Source organism: Amphibalanus amphitrite, unplaced genomic scaffold (assembly GCF_019059575.1).
Source record: "Amphibalanus amphitrite isolate SeventyFive unplaced genomic scaffold, NRLGWU_Aamphi_draft 000096F_arrow, whole genome shotgun sequence".
In the NCBI taxonomy this organism is placed as follows: domain Eukaryota; kingdom Metazoa; phylum Arthropoda; class Thecostraca; order Balanomorpha; family Balanidae; genus Amphibalanus; species Amphibalanus amphitrite.
In genome coordinates this window covers 10,274-26,449 of record NW_024881591.1, presented here as the reverse complement: position 1 = coordinate 26,449, position 16,176 = coordinate 10,274, and the positions used below count along the sequence as shown (strand labels likewise).

The following is a 16,176-nucleotide window of genomic DNA, read 5'->3' as shown; positions in this document are numbered from 1 at the left end:
CATCGCTGCAGCACATCATGGGCCCGTCATATCGGATGGTGAACGCGCTCGTCACCGCCAGAGACATGAGCGGCGTGGTCTCGTTGGAGCGGTACACGCTGATCTGGGTCGGCGAGAAGTGGATACGGAACAGACGCAGCTCGGTGGTGCTGAGGATGCCCGGAGAATCGACCTGGGTGGCCAGAGACCAGTCGCCGAACGGCTCGGCACGCTGAATGCCGCTCTTGGAGTTCAGCCAGCCTCCTATGATGATCTGCCAGCGGTTGGCGGCGTCATAGCGGAACCCGTCCAGCGCGATCCACTGGCAGTCCAGGGCGACGCGGCACTCGAACTGGACGGTGAAGTTCTGCTCGGCGCGCGGCCGGGCCAGCAGCGTGTCCCGCGGCAGGTAGTAGCTGCGGCTCGGGCTCCAGTCGAGGCCGAACCACGGGTCCACCAGCCGCCGGTCCAGCAGCCACGAGCCGACCGTGGAGCTCGACCAGACAGCCAGGTAGGACGGTGAGAAGGCGATGCCGTCGTCCCAGGCGACGTGCCGCGTGGTCGAGTCGTTACGGGTCAGTCTCAGAGCGCCGCTGCACCAGGAGACCGTGTACCGGTAGGCGGTGGTGGTGGACAGCAGGTTGACGTAGCTGAGGTAGACGCGCGAGCTGCTGGTGGCCGTGTAGCGCCACGCCTCCACCTGGCTGGTGGACATACTGAAGAGGTAGCGGTTGGCCTGCAGCGAGTACTGCTCAGAGACGGTGAGCCGGGCCTCGGTATCTGTGCTGACCTCGAACTCGGCCGCACACAGGGTGGGGACGATCCGCTGCCAGAGCCAGGAGGTGCCGTCCGTGTGCACCCGCTTCCCCCTGGGCAGGCACAGGGTGGTGTTGTACTGCCAGTGCTGGCTGTCACACTGACACGTCAGGTCGCCGCTGCAGACCGCCGTGCCGCCCGACGCTGGCTGCCGGCACTGCGCGCTGTGACGGCAGCCCTCGCCGAGGTTACGCAGACACGAGTCGGAGCATCGGCCGTGCTGCTGGCATGCGTCGGTCGACCACAGCTGCTGGGCCGACTCTGTCCGCAGGTCCTGGGACACGCGGAACCAGCTCCAGCCGGCGGCTGGCGCGGCGTAGATGCCGCTGCTGTAGCAGATGTCGACCCCAAACAGCTCGCACGGCCCGAACTCGCCGAAGTGGTTGAAGCTGACGCAGCCGGTGCGCTGCAGACAGGAGAGCTGACACTGGCCCAGGCTGATGTTATTCAGAGTGTCGAGGGCGGCGGCGCCGAGCAGTCGCCACTGCCGGCCAGGCCGCTGGGTCACGTACACCCCTCCCCCGGCGACCAGCGCTGGCACCAGCACCAGCGTCACCAGTAGCGGCGCCATGACCAGCACGGATCGCTCCGGGACTGGTCGAGCGCCGAGCGGCCACTGACGGTCGGACCGCGGTGTGAACCGGCGGCTCGGACCACGGGCAGAGACCGTGACCGGGTCCCGCCCGTGGCTATGTCGACTGATAGACAGCCTAAATGATGCATCAATTTCCGTCAGCGGTAGGCCAGGCACGCGGCCGGACGGACGCGCCGTCTCACGGTCATAAATACCCGTGCCCGAACCGGACATTTTTGTTGTTTTAGTGTACGTGACTAATGTCTATGTGACTCCCGTCCTGTCCGTGTCTGATCTGCTCGTAATTACGAGCGAGCGAAGTCGGCGGGCGGGCAAAGCTGATCTTTGGCGGCAATGTATGCGGGCGAAGCGTATTTGTCCTGCGCTATCCCAAATTTCGACCGCATCAAACTGCACATACGTTGTAATTTTCAAGCTCGCCCTTTCGAGAAAAATAACCAACCTCCGTCTAGCTTCTAACGTGTATCTAACTACATTTACCTTTTTGATCCCCAGTTAGACTCTGTTTTTATCAACACCCGTATTAAATATATGCATTACCCGGTTACCGTTCTCCGGCATGCGCCGCCACAAAACACCAACTTAACATACATTTTCCACAGCAACTCTTGCCGCACATTTCACATCAAATACCAACACACAGTCGACATGGCGTCTTTCGCCGCCATCATATACAGATACGGTTACGGCATCACGTACAGTTTCCACAGCAATCGACCGGGGACGTCAACGAATTCTGATTAGTGGAGTGGGTGGTCGCTAGATTAGACTAGAACAATAGCTCAATATAAAATTCCTCATATTGAAGTCGAAGCTCAAAGTGTGACTTTTTATTGACGTGAACCTCTAAATTTAGTCGATTGAATCATCTCCTTAATAAACTTCGTCCACTTCTTAGTGCATTCGATATGCGCAGCTTTAAACTGTACCTACTCAGCTACTGTTTCCATGATTGTCATAAATTAATAGCTTGATTGTCGGCCGTGCTTGTCAGCATTTTTACCCTGCGATGTTTAGTCGAGTGACACGTTTTCAGAAACTGTTTAATATCCGCCTATGTGACGTTACAACGGACAGTTGTTCGTTAACACAGGACTACTAATCCGCAGCCGTCGATGCTTTGGGCTGTGAGCTGATCGATCTCCGGCCGCCGTGGTATCGTTCTGGGTATCAGCGCCGGTTTGGCTAGATCGACAGACGCCCGGATGGTTCAGGGATCCGATTCAATCCCATTCGATTCTATCTGAGAGCCGGCGGTGACGGCGACACTCCCGGTCAGGCATCCCTCGTCTCGAGGTCGATCACACGCAGGTCTCTCCTCACCAGACTGGAGCCCTTCAATCAGAGCAGTGTCTGGCCCTTTCAGCAGCCCTCGTTAACAGTCACTCCACCCCATAAGACAGTCGGGTAACGTGTGATGAGTGGTTCCTGTGACGGCGGCGGCAGCGAGGCTAGTTGGGCCGACCCAGCGGTGAGCCGGCGTACCCGCCCTCGAGGCCGGGCTTGCCGTCCGAGCTGTGCCGGTCGCTGTTGATGTCGCTGGACGTGCTGGAGGAGAGCGTGGTCGTGCTGCCGGACGGGTCCAGCGAGCTCTGCACGGACAGCTCGCGCCGCCGGTGGACGCGTTTGGGCGACACGCGGGACGGCTCGACGCTGCTCGGGTCCGCCTGGTAGGCCAGCGCGTTCATGATGATGTGGTCGGGCACGATGCCCAGCGGGTGGATGTCCTTCATTAGGATGGTCGCCGGCACCTTGTGAAACTGGATGAACTCGAGGAAGGTGGAGATGATCTCTCGCAGGTCCAGGCTCGAGTTGTCGCAGTACTTCTTGGACCACATCAGCGCCGCCTGGTGAGCGTTAGAAGACACTGTGTCGGTTCAATGATATCCGCATGACATTCGCATAGCATCCGCGTTTCGCACAGTTTCAGGAAAACGGGGATGATGGATTTTTTACAGAGCCGGTTGCGACATGCGCCGGGAATCCTGGGAGCTACCAAGAACATTGGAATGTCTCAATTTTCGTAATGGACCGAGGTGCGGTTGCGGCCTATGAGAATCAACTTTTGACAGTGACGGACTGGTCAAGTCGTTCATTAACAGAAGAAAGAAGAAAGAGAGAGAGAGAGAGAGAGAGAGAGAGAGAGAGAGAGAGAGAGAGAGAGAGAGAGAGAGAGAGAGAGAGAGAGAGAGAACCATGTAGCGGCGTCTACCAACTGACCTGGAACTTGGTGACCTCGTCGGCCTTGAGCTCCCTGGCGAGGATCAGCCGGACCACATGTTGCGGCAGCAGGGTGAACGAGCCCAGATTCAGCACCTCGTTACCGTGCAGGTCGACAAACTCCAGCACCTGCCGGCAGAACACAGAGACGTGACAGTCGTCACACCCGTGACGTGACGTGACGTGACGTGACGTCTGTCCGCCCGACTCTCCGCCAGTCTATCCGCCCGCCGCCCGTCCGTCCTGTCGTCTCACTGGGATGGTAGACTGTACCGCAGCACAGCTCCGCCCCGGCGGCACAGCCTAGATACAGGCACCGAACCGTATACCTACTGCTGGCATTGATTTCTGAGCGGACTGCGGCCGGTGTCGCGTTTCCTGCTCTGCTAATAGTGACTCCTGCGTGCCGACGCATCACAGACACACCGAGGCGGGATTCGGGAGCTGATGGGCGGGAAACATCTCGTATCTCTCGTCTCATCAGCCCCAGCTGACGAGACTGATGTCGAGTTTACCTTTAGCAGTTTTGAGAGTGAATACAGTTTAGGATGATTCAGATGGATATTGTGCATTTTGATTTGTGAGACAGATTCTGCGTACTCTCTCCATCTCCCAAGGCATGAATTAAACATGGTTTTTATATCCTACGATTTTATCGTTTCTTCAACTCATATTACAAATGATTATTGCATTCCGAACCGTTTCAGTATAAGTCGATATATGCTTGACCGGAGACAAAACGTCGCCTCGTTTATACGACACGTCATACCCTGCTCTCACCTTTTGCACCATGGACTTGGTGCACTTGTACTGTATGTAGCGCTCGGCGGAGGCCAGCAGGGCGCACACGGTGTCCACGTTGATGCAACACTGGACGAACCCGGCGCATGCGCGGCGCAGCTCGTCCAGACCGTAGTAGTCGGCCGCGTTCATCAGACCTGGTGCACGGATATACGATTGGTTGAGTGACAATACTAGAGCTGGTCCGTGGCAATTATTAGTAAAGTAATCTTGCGTGACAATAGTCGACTGATTTTTTCTGTGGGCGCCTACCCTTATCCAGAAGGCTTTTGGCGCTACAGCGCCCAGACATACCGAGGCATTTGACATCCTCATTTTAGCTCTAGGAGTGTGGGAACTGGAAATGCTTGTCCCTAAGTGTGGGGATAAGTAAGAAGCATCCCTCAATGGGAATCTGGTGACGTACCGAGCAGGGTCCGCGGCTGCAGCGTCACACAGCCGGTGTGGATGTACTCTATGAGCTGACGGAACACGTCCGGCTCGAACTCCTCAATGATGAGCGTCTGGTGCTGGCTTTGCGCTGGCTGTGGGGCACCGAACAGGTCAGGTCACAATTCAAACGAGGAGAGGTCGCCGACAATGTCATCGGTAAAACAAGGAGAGGTCACAAAACAGGTCACCGGTCAAATAAGGAGGGGTCACTCTGGTCAGGTCGCCGGTCAAATGACAGCTGATGGGTCAGGTAACCAGGTCACCGGTCAAACAAGGAGCTACACTCACTGCCACTCACTGGTCAGACTAGGTCGAGGCACACATCAGATATGGTCAGATCTTGGGCCGGACAAGCTCTGTCAACAGCAAACTAGTCCACCAGGTCCCGAGTTCGACTCGATTAGATCAGGGCTAAGACTGGGTCAGGTCACTTCACGGCCTGTCTGCACTCTGCGCTGTGAAGATTTTAAATCAGCTTTTATAGCGGCATATTCAGTCGCTGTGGAGAATTAAGGCGCGAGAAATTAAAGCGTGCTCGGCGCTCGCTGTAAATAACAGTGGGCCACAACTCGCCCGTCACCGAACAGCGTGCTGTTTCTTTTCCTGGAAAACGTTATACTTCAGTTCAGCCACAATACCTATGTTAGGTGTTAGATAGCTCTACGGATGACATTAGAAACGTCCAGTTTTTAGGAAGAACACCGAGTGTTTTCTATAACTGGCTAAGACTACGCAACTACTTACTACACGCAGTTACACACTGATCAGTGATCATGCATGGATGGATATCTACTTTAAGATGCCTTTATATTTATTCATTACCTACCACACATGTGCCGCATGCATTGCTAACTAAACAACGACAAGCGGTTCACGGGCGGGTCAAGCCCGACTACAAAAATAAGTGTCGGCGCTTCCTCTTGGTTAGCAAAAGAGCTGCCCAAGCCTCTGCTTCAAAATGTCATCAGATCGCTGAAAAAGATCTGTGCTAGGCTATATTGTCCGGTGTTGGGTGGATGCGGGTGGCGCTGGGAGGGGACCTGTGCGGCGCATCAGAGGCGTGCGTGCGTGGTCTGGCCGTTAGGCCGGTGTCGGAGGCAGCACTCGGGCCGGGTGGGAAGGGGCTGTCTGGTTTACCTCTGGGATGGTGGGGAGCTGCTGGGCGTACAGGCCGTGCCGCTGAAACACCGGCTGCAGTGAGTGGTAAGTGGTGATCCAGTCAGCCGGTCAGACGGCGGCTCCAGAGGGCTAATTGTCAAAGCATTCGCTTTATTTGCCTTTGTGTGGCTTTCAATGCCCTTTTAACAGGCATATATTTGTAATTATTTCGCCCAGTTTTAATGCTTTATGAATCGATTTACATGTTTTATAAACAATGCAACATACCTAATCCGTAATAATTCTATAAAAAAACGACTCAATTAAAATCGCACCGGCCGGATGGTTGAGTATGAACACGCGCGAAAGAAAGACATCGGGGAGTAGGTCCACGGTGTCACTCGTAACAAGTTTTGGCTACCGTTTCACCAAGGCCCACAATCACATAAAGTATTCACACTAAGTATACGTAATGTTTATGTTAAATGCTTGATGAGAAAATTAGAACATAAAACGGCAAAACGGCAAACAATCACATCACATCTACCCGGACAGAGAAAGGAAGGCTTTCGGGGCTGAAACAACGAAACACTTATTTATATAAGCTACATATCCAACGAATTATGATACATTTATCAGTTGGTATGTTGAGATTTATTCCGAACACACAAAAAAAAACGATTAACTAACACTGTCACCAAAGGAAAATATAAACGTAAGATATAGACGTCATCATGTGTTCCTGTACCTTTTCGGTGGTGTTTTGTAAATTGAGGAGGGGCTCGCTACTCCTCTTCAGGAAAATTCTCAGTTTATTCTCCTTCTGAGGCTGGTCCTTCTTCCGCTGCGGGGAAGACGACGAATAAAATATTTTGTGGAAGACCCTGTGAAAGACAGACGAACAATAAATGTGAAAAGGGCTGATGGAATATGGCTGCTTAAATGGTCGTTAGCGTGCAAATTATATCGAGGCGGTTTAAGTGACAAGTTAATCGGGTATCGGTTATCAAGTAAGGTAAGTCCTTTGAGTCCGTTTATTTGTCGGATGAATGTGGATTGTGGGGTTAGGGTAGGTACCAGGATTTTTGCAGTGGGTAGCCGCACATGCGACCATCCATCTCCATGGTCTGTCTAAGTCTATCCTTCTAAGAGACGGTAGCAGCAATAAATATTTAGGTACATACATACCTACACAAATCCACCATATGCGGGTCAGTTCCTGGGTCACCATGGCCTACCTGGCTAATGGCTATGGCCGGGTGACCACTCACCAGTCATCTCGTCTCGTGCCGCCACTCACCTGCTGCGGGAGGCCAGCACCGCCTTCACGGCACACACGGGCTCGCGCGTGTCGCCCACCAGAAACGTGACGTCACACAGCTCGGGCATGCTCGCCAGAAACTTGAGGTCCTCTGCCAGGCCCGTCTTGTTCTCGAAGATGTTGAAGTCGGGCTGCTCGGAGAGGGCCTCGGCCATGGCCGCCAGGTAGGTCATGGGTGGGCGGGCGGCCGCCGGCTGGCCGCAGGGGCTGCCGCAGGTGCTGCTGCCCGGCCCGCTGCCGCTGCCGGCCCGCTCCCGTTCACCTGTTGCTCGTGCCGTGGCGGAGGCGCGGCCGGGTGCCGGCGTGGCGCGCGACACGGCGCAGAGCTCTGGGCGGCTCCCGGCTGCTGCCGGCGGCGGTCCGGGCGCGCCGATCGATACGGCTCCGCGGCGCACCGTGCAGTGAGCCGGAGAGCTGGACGGCGGGGGGCGCCGACCCCCGCCGGCTGGCACCGTCAGAGTCACCCGACCGGGCCATTAGCCGGCTGTTTGACGGCGGGATCACAGCGGGAGACTATGGACAGAGCTTTGATCATCGAACGTTTTTTTTCCTGTAAGAGCCTTTTTTGATATGCTTTTTACCTATGGTATCAGTATAGGCAATAGGCATGGACATTGGACGGTTTGGTCATCAGGGTTCATATTTTCAGCTATATTTTTCTAGAAAGATAGTGTTTGCGAACATTTTTATGTGTTAAATTAGTCGAACCGAAATCGAATAATGATTATGCTGATAATAAAGCACGGAAGGATGTTGACGTGTTATTTGCAATTGGCGCCGAGCACTGGAAGGGAATTCCTTTACCTTTAGGTGTTCCATCACAATTTTATGCTACCAAACTATTTCTGATTACTGCGCAGCTTAGACAAAATATTTCCACGTTTTGTGTGGAGAAAACACGGTGCATTGAAGTTGAAGTCGAAAAGGTGAGAGAAAAGTGTTGGTTGCATGCAATAATAAAGTTTTTGCATTAAAAGGTTAGCACTATTCAAAAATATACGCTATTTACGACAGTGAAGTCTCAATCGGCACTTTTGAAGCTATGAAAAGCACGCATTGTATAATGTATTGATGGCCAACTCTATAAGTCTATAGCCGCGCCGCACAGTTTGGTTTTGAGCAAGGCTTGAGCGTTTTGAGTTTCTGGAATTTGTGTCAGTGTCAGTTTGCGGATATTGGTCATACTCATCTTTTGTCACCAATCTTTCGGTCATAGAATAGGAGAAGTTATTAGAAAAATTATGCTAGGAAAACTTGACTAGTCAAGACGAATGGGAGCTCCCATTCGTCTTATTTTTATTCCGGAGTTGAGCTGGCTGGGAGCCATTTTCATCTTACCATCTTACCTCACAGGGCGCCTGCTGGCATTGCCTAGATCTGAGCAGCTGCCACAATGCGCAGTGTACGATCCTGGCTGCGGCTGGCCGCCCTGAGGCGGGTGCCACCCCTGCGACCAGTGACCATAGCTGCAGTGGGCCCAAGCCGCCACAAATCGGACGACATCTCGCGACTGTTTGTGCCAGTGCCTATCCAGCCATCCCAGTCAGATGATATCAACTCTGTGGGCTCAGAGCTAGCTGGCAAACTGGTCAAGCCAGCTGTGCTGAGGATACTCAACAAGTTTTATCAGAGGCCAAAGATCCGCCGTATCAGCCTCGAGAATGGCCTTGACAGTGAGTGGCTTGGTTGATAAGATGGTGCTGCTGTTGAAATGGACCCATCTCATTTGCAGTGCTTGATGTTTGTTGGTTTAAAATTGTTCATTTTCCTTTTTCCAATTATTTTACTCTGTGTTCAATTCATTTTCTGGTGACTGGGTTTCATGCTAATCAGACAACAGATATTTTTGTTTGTGTTGTACTGTGCTATTGCCCAGTGCTCAGTGCATCACTTTTGTTGTACTGTCATGTCAGTTGTTGATCTCCTGCTCCCCCCCCCCATGCCTCCACAGCATACCTGTTTCACCAGGCGTACGTCAGTTTCCGACGGTACTGCGTAGAGACCGCTCATCTGCCGCCCGATCTGCACATCATATTCAGCGACATTCTGCGTGTGAGTTATCTACGCTACTGTCAGTGACATTTTCATGGTCAGGTACCGGCTAAGGAAAAGTTCAACATTTTTAGATGAGTTAGAATAATGAGACGACACAAGAGAACAGTTTGGCAAATGATCTCATGACCCAGAGATTACTGTCTTTTTTTCTCGCAGGATGCCGGTCACACGGATGATCTGATTCCGTACTTTTTGCGGCACGCGCGCACGATCTTCCCCCATCTGGAGTGTATGGACGACCTGAAGAAGATCAGCGATCTCCGGGAGCCAGCCAACTGGTGGGTAGAGCTGCGTCGGCCAGCGGTGGCTGGTGAGCTCTGCTGCGCTCATGACCATCAGGGCTCGTGGTGTTCTCATTATCTGGGCACAGGCTGCTTCATTGTGATGTGCCGTGGAGGCATTTAACGCCACTGTGTAGTTGAAATGACCGCTCTTTGGCTATTGCCCTCAATAACTAATACTGCAGCTGCCTTCGATTTCCGCGACTGTTTCCGGGGAAGTTTAACCTCTCGGCCTACCGTTTCCACTGTCCTGTCCCCGGTCTGCCAAGTAACTCCCTCGCCATTGCAGGTACCCGGAGGCGCGCGCTATCAACCGTCGTATCGTGTTCCACATGGGCCCCACCAACAGCGGCAAGACGTTCCACGCGCTGCAGCGGTTCATGGCGGCCAGATCGGGCGTCTACTGCGGCCCGCTCAAGCTGCTGGCCGCCGAGGTGTTCGAGAAGTGTAACGGTCAGGTGAGTGGCCGGTAGGAGTGGGCTAACTCGGGTGGCGGGACCTGTATGTTTTGATCAGATGCCATTTTATAGCTGAGGCAGTGTAACAATAGGTTAGGCTCTTAGGTTTGTGGATTTTTTTTTACATTTGTAGACGGAATACCTCTAATGCTTGGAGCTCCAACTGTTTTAGTGTCATAATATATTCAGTTTCCGACTCGTCGATGCTCTTGAACACTCGTAGTCCGACAGCATTTAGAGCTGACTCCTGTGATTTATGCCACCCGATGCTCGGAGATGACCCCATTTGACCTATGATTTCCCCGCAGGGCACCAGCTGTGACCTGGTGACGGGGGAGGAGCGGCGGCTCGGACGGCCCGACGGACTGGCCTCCGAACACGTCGCGTGCACAGTCGAAATGACCTCCGTCAAAACACCCTGTAAGTGAGGGGAGAATGAGAGAGTCTGAGGATGAATGAGGGAGAATGAGGAACGGGATTTGCGACGGGGTGTGTGGTAGAATCCACACTAACTAATCATATCTCGTAGCGAAATATCGTCGTGGCCAATCCGCCTATGTATGCCTGTCTCTCAAGTCTCACCCCTCTCCCTCTCTCCCTCCCTCCCTCCCTCCTTACTTCAACTTCCTCCTCTCTCTTTCTCTTTTTCCCCTCGGCCCTCTCCCCATCCTCTACACAGCTAACACCCGTCTCTCCTCTGTTTTCAGACGAGGTGGCCGTGATTGACGAGATCCAGCTGCTGCGCGACCCGCAGCGCGGCTGGGCCTGGACGCGCGCCCTTCTCGGAGTCGCCGCCGAGGAGGTGCACCTGTGCGGAGAGCCGGCCGCCCTCGAGCTGATCCAGGAGATGGCGCTCTGCTGCGGCGAGGAGGTGGAGGTGCGACGGTACAAGAGGCTCTCGCCGCTGGTCTGTGAGGATACCGCCCTGGAGAGCACCCAGAACGTCCGGCCCGGCGACTGTATCGTCTGCTTCAGCAAAAACGACATCTACCAGGTGTCCAGGGAGATTGGTGAGTTGATCTGACGGTGGAAGGTGTTGTATTTCTCTACTCTTACTTATGAAGTTCGCTAACTGCAAGTTTTCACCTTCAACGCTTCTGCCATGCTATGGTGTCTGTGCCACGTGCCAGCTATGTTCCTGTCACAGCTGCCACCAGTCATTCCGCCCGTTAACCAGTACCTTATACCCCTCCCCTTTCCACTGTACCCATCAGAGCGTCTGGGCCACGAGTGCGCCGTTATCTACGGCGGCCTGCCGCCCGGAGCCAAACTGGCGCAGGCGCGCCGCTTCAACGATCCGGACGACCCGTGCAAAATTCTGGTGGCCACGGACGCCATCGGAATGGGGCTCAACCTGTGAGTGGTGACTCAACTTATCCTCGGAAAAAATTAGTGATCATGTGACCTATGTTGCAGGTGAGATTCTTTGCTAACATTGACGTTCTCTTGAAAGAAAGCCTTCCATAAGCAGAGGAAATTTTATAGCGTATCTGCGCCTCACTGTTTAATTTAACACATTATGTGTGCACTTTTAGACATCTGGCTCACCCTACGCTTCTCTGACCTCGCCACTAGCCGGCGACCCAGCTGATCCCCCTGTGACCCTCCGTGACCTCAGGAGCATCCGCCGTATCATCTTCCACTCGCTGATGAAGCCGACCATTAACGAGAAGGGCGAGAAGGAAATAGACGTCATCAGCTGCTCTCAGGCGCGTCAGATCGCCGGCAGGGCCGGCCGGCATGGCACACAGTGGGAGGAGGTGGGTACCCAGCGGGCATTGAACGTTTCAATCTGGATTGAAGCAGGACACTCCATCCCTGTCAGCCGTGATCGAATGCTTGGATTTAAATGATATGCGACCGTGATGGTGTGTTCTAGTATTTCTGTTTATCTTTCTGTACATATAGGTAATCGACAACACTTGGTCAGTAAGTAATGGCCGTCTCCGGTGGCTATGGTTATCTGTTTTTACCTGCCTGCCGACAGGGTATGTTGTCGGCAGGCAGACAAATGCCTGTGATGGCTGTAAGCTATGTGCTCTAACTTCTGTTTTTATCGGCAGGGCACGGTGACGACGATGAAGTCTCACGACCTGCCGACGCTGCAGCGTCTGTTGGAGGAGGAGCCGCCGCCACTGGAAGCCGCCGGCCTGCAGCCCACCGCCGATCAGATCGAGCTGTACGCCTACCACCTGCCCAACGCCACCCTGTCCAACCTGATGGTGAGGGTGGTCAGCGGCCTGACAGTGTGGGTAGTGGGGAGGGGGGGGGGGGGGTTCAGCCTACCACCTGCCCAACGCCACCCTGTCCAACCTGATGGTGAGAGCGGCCTTCACTCGGGCCATTCACTCTGTCATGCGTGATTGTCACAGCCTAAACGTCGACTGTCATTTAGTACATCTGTCGTGCTGCTGTTAGGAGTTCAAAGTTCGGATAGCTCTGATGATAAACGATCTTCCTAACTTCTCAGGCTAGCAATCTCGAACAGCGTTTATCTTTTTTGATTTACTGACTAACTCTGCGCTATCTCTCCCCCACAGGATATTTTCGTGAACCTGTCAACGGTGGACGACTCTCTGTACTTTATGTGTCAGACGGACAGCTTTAAATTCCTGGCCGATATGATCCAGCACGTGCCGCTGCCGCTGCGCGTCCGATACGTGTTCTGCTGCTCGCCCATCGACAGGAAGATACCCTTCATCTGCAACATGTTCCTCAAGGTATGTGGCGGGTGGAGCTAGGGCCTTGCAGTAACAGATAACTGACAAGTGACAGCTTCAGATGTCGTAGTATTTAATTTACACCTACGTCAGCATTCAGTTCCTACTGATCGTTGGGAATCAATAACGTTAGGTGCGAGGTTCAGCTTTGTTAATCGATCCGTTATTTGTTTAAGCATTTTGTGTTCTCACTGGTAGTTTGTGCGTTATTTTAACATACTATCTGTATTACGCTGTTCAGTTTGCACACCAGTATAGCTATGAGTCAGTCACGGTCGACGTGCTGTGTATAGTTTTCCCGCCATTATAACACTGTGTCTTTGTGTTCAGTTTGCGCGCCAGTACAGCCGCAATGAGCCGATCACGGTGGACTGGCTGTGCTCGCACGTGGGCTGGCCGTTCACCACGCCGGCCACCATCCTGGACCTGGTGCACCTGGAACATGTGTTCGACGTGCTAGACCTCTACCTCTGGCTCAGGTGAGAGGCAGTACGGGAGACGAGTTTAACTTTGGCTCAGGTGAGACAGTACGGGAGACGAGTTTAACTTTGGCTCAGGTGAGACAGTACGGGAGACGAGTTTAACTTTGGCTCAGACAATAGGCCGACTCTGTGTCCCATACTCTGGCATGTAGTTATCTGGCTCAGGTGAGACAATGAGGGAATGTCTAATTGTGGCCTTAGTGGGACAAAAGGGATGCCTCATATGATTCAGGTGAGTGCATCCCCCTGTCTTTGCGCCAGTTACCGGTTCATGGATCTGTTCCCCGCGGCCGACGAGGTGTCCTAACCCCTCCCCTCCCCCTGCCTTTGTGCCAGTTACCGGTTCATGGACCTGTTCCCCGCGGCCGACGAGGTGTCCTGACCCACTCTCTGTGCCCCCGCCACCGCCAGTTACCTGTTCATGGACCTGTAGTTCCCTGCCGCCGACGAGGTGTCCTGACCCACGCTCTGTGCCCCCGCTGCCGCCAGTTACCGGTTCATGGACCTGTTCCCCGCGGCCGACGAGGTGCGTGAGATGCAGGCAGAGCTGGACGCCACAATCCAGGAGGGCGTGGCCAACATTGTGCAGCTGCTGAAGAACACGGAGGCGGGAGGCGCGTCCTCCTCGGCGGCGGCACGGGTGGACGACGAGGACCGCTACACGGCCAGCCGGCGGCAGCAGGCCTACCTGCAGAATAACGGTAAGTTAGTACAGCTACAGCACTCACAGCAGTCACTGTAGCCTCCGGAATTATAGCGAGAGACTGGGGCAGTGCTACAGAGCAGGCCTAACTCCAGAATAGCGGCGAGAGATATGTATGTATGTATGTATGTATTTACGTCATGGGGCACATCCACATAGTTCAGTGGCTATTCCGCACCCTGCAGTCGCAAAGATAAAAAACGGTCATTTAGGTCAACATGCACACATGCACACGCACTAACCCACACACGCCTGCTCTTTAAAGTACACCTAGCCGACGCCGCCCCGCTGCTTCATAAGCAGGTGTTGCCTGAGTTCTTTCTTAAAGCCTCCAGTAAAGTTTCGCAACTCACGTGGCAAAGCATTATAGGTGGTAACGATCGAGTGCTTAAAACGACGCCTGCCTGACTCCGATCGACTCGCCGGCATGACTAAATGGTCGGCGTTCCGTGTGGTACGATGGTGAACATCACCACGAGTGACTAGGTCGCTGGCGATCGACTCGGGCTCCGATGTCACTAACATGCGCTTCAGTAGGATAAGACCGCGGTATAGATACAGGTGCTCTGCAGTAAGCCAGTCAAGACGGTCCAAAACGTCGCTGATGTGATCGTACCTCCTTCGACCGGATAAGACACGGGCGGCAAAGTTCGGATAGGGACGGAGCTGTACACACTCTTGAAAATATGGGGCGGAAACAAGGTTTCAGCAACCAGCTAGTCGGCTGAAATTGTGCTTGTTGTTAGTCAGTGGGGGCTGTAATTATTAGCAATGTTATTTTTATGTAAAAGATCGATTAAACTAGACTGTAAAGACTGGTTTTGTTAGCTCTGAGTTGTGAACTGCCGCCGCCTCTGACCGCCGCCCGCCGTTTTTACAGACGACTCGGACGAGTCGGCTCGGCTGGGAAAGCTGTCGAAGCGCCTGCTGTCCCAGGGCCTGCTGACCCATAAGATGATGGAGGAGCTGCACCAGGAGTGGGAGAAGAACCGACAGGTGAGTGGTGGAAAACTCCAAGGGGGGGGGGGGGGGGTCGGCTGGTGCGGTGTGAGTACGACCTTTTCACCGTTGTGTGGAGCGCTTAACGTGCTCTGAAGGGAACACCGCTGCCTGGTAGCCCAAAAATATGTCTGATTTATTAGCGGTGTATGATGGGTTGATGACGTAAACGACTTCGCCTCCATTTTCAGTATTTCACTTTTGTTTTCAGAAGTCGTCGCCGTCCACGGGCGGGCGAGGTGAGGGCAAGTCGAGGAAGCGCCGGTGACACTCGCCCACCTTCCGTCGGTGAGAATTTGTAATCGTCCCAGCCCGCGTCTTGTCCGGGCTGTGTAACGGCCGCTAGTCCTCCCCCCCCCCCTCCCAGACCGCACCGTGTGCCGGTCCGGCTCTGACCCCGCTACTGCCACGGATCGGTGGGTCAGCGGCCCGAACGGGACCCTTGTGATGGCAGACTCACGACGGCGGTATGACGGATACCGATGGTGTGGTTGTTAGGCCCCCAGTCGCGGGGTTCGAGCGGAGAGGCTCGTCGTACGGTGGGCTGTTTTTGCCAGTGACTTGTTATCGGCGCCGAGGGTGCGCGCTACAGTGGTAGGGTAGGAGGAAAGTGAGATAGTGATACTGCCAGTGATCTAACCGTGTCAGACAATATACGGCGAGGACCGAATGCCAATGGTGTTTTCCGCCCACATTCGTTAGATGGCGTTGTTCTGTTCGGTGCTAAATGAATCAGGGCATTTGAGCGTTTGCTCCGTTCGTTCCCAAAGCCGCTGAGTTCTAAGAACGATTTATTCGTAAATGAACAAAATCCCGGCAATAAATTAGCCTTGCATACTTAGCACAATATCACAGTTAAATAATACATAACTGCCAACACTGCAGTGGACGGATTGCTTTCATCACCATGACCAGTCATAAACATATCACGATGGGTAACGCTACTAACCATGGTCTTTGCCTATCGCTGGCCATTGCCAAGCCGGATATCAACATAGCGCTTATTTATATCTACGATAAGTATGCAATGCTAGTTCTCTCTGTCACCGCTTCATTGGTGCAAAACAGATACGAAGAGATTATCGTGCTGACTAGGAAAAATCATACGAACTACGACCGTGAAAGTGAGTTAAACTTGGGCTCGCACTTATTCACTATGCACTCAGCCTGACCGTGAACGAAAACACATTGTGGAGATCATACCTTCACGAACTGG

At 53.7% G+C, this 16,176-nt stretch overlaps 2 protein-coding genes across 3 annotated transcripts; one reads left to right on the top strand and one right to left on the bottom strand.

The window, feature by feature from the left end:
- Window positions 1–1,895: 1,895 nt before the first annotated feature.
- LOC122380362 (serine-enriched protein-like) lies at window positions 1,896–7,659 on the bottom strand. Its single transcript, XM_043363451.1, has 6 exons — window positions 7,242–7,659; window positions 6,690–6,825; window positions 4,818–4,935; window positions 4,391–4,548; window positions 3,611–3,739; window positions 1,896–3,237 (listed from the first exon to the last, which is right to left on the bottom strand). Exons 1-6 carry the CDS (start codon window positions 7,433–7,435, stop codon window positions 2,842–2,844), a joined length of 1,131 nt encoding a protein of 376 aa, XP_043219386.1. The 5' UTR covers window positions 7,436–7,659; the 3' UTR covers window positions 1,896–2,841.
- Window positions 7,660–8,121: 462 nt separating this feature from the next.
- LOC122380361 (ATP-dependent RNA helicase SUV3 homolog, mitochondrial-like) lies at window positions 8,122–15,630 on the top strand. Of its 2 annotated transcripts, none has more exons than XM_043363449.1 (15): window positions 8,122–8,188; window positions 8,616–8,935; window positions 9,214–9,314; window positions 9,474–9,595; window positions 9,888–10,056; window positions 10,365–10,476; window positions 10,764–11,066; window positions 11,271–11,412; window positions 11,675–11,816; window positions 12,120–12,278; window positions 12,597–12,776; window positions 13,107–13,255; window positions 13,748–13,959; window positions 14,842–14,957; window positions 15,172–15,630. In XM_043363449.1, exons 2-15 carry the CDS (start codon window positions 8,656–8,658, stop codon window positions 15,226–15,228), a joined length of 2,244 nt encoding a protein of 747 aa, XP_043219384.1. In that variant the 5' UTR covers window positions 8,122–8,188; window positions 8,616–8,655; the 3' UTR covers window positions 15,229–15,630. The 2 variants fall into 2 exon arrangements, with proteins under 2 accessions (XP_043219384.1, XP_043219385.1); XM_043363450.1 differs by having other exon boundaries at window positions 8,188–8,239.
- The last annotated feature ends 546 nt before the right edge of the window (window positions 15,631–16,176 follow it).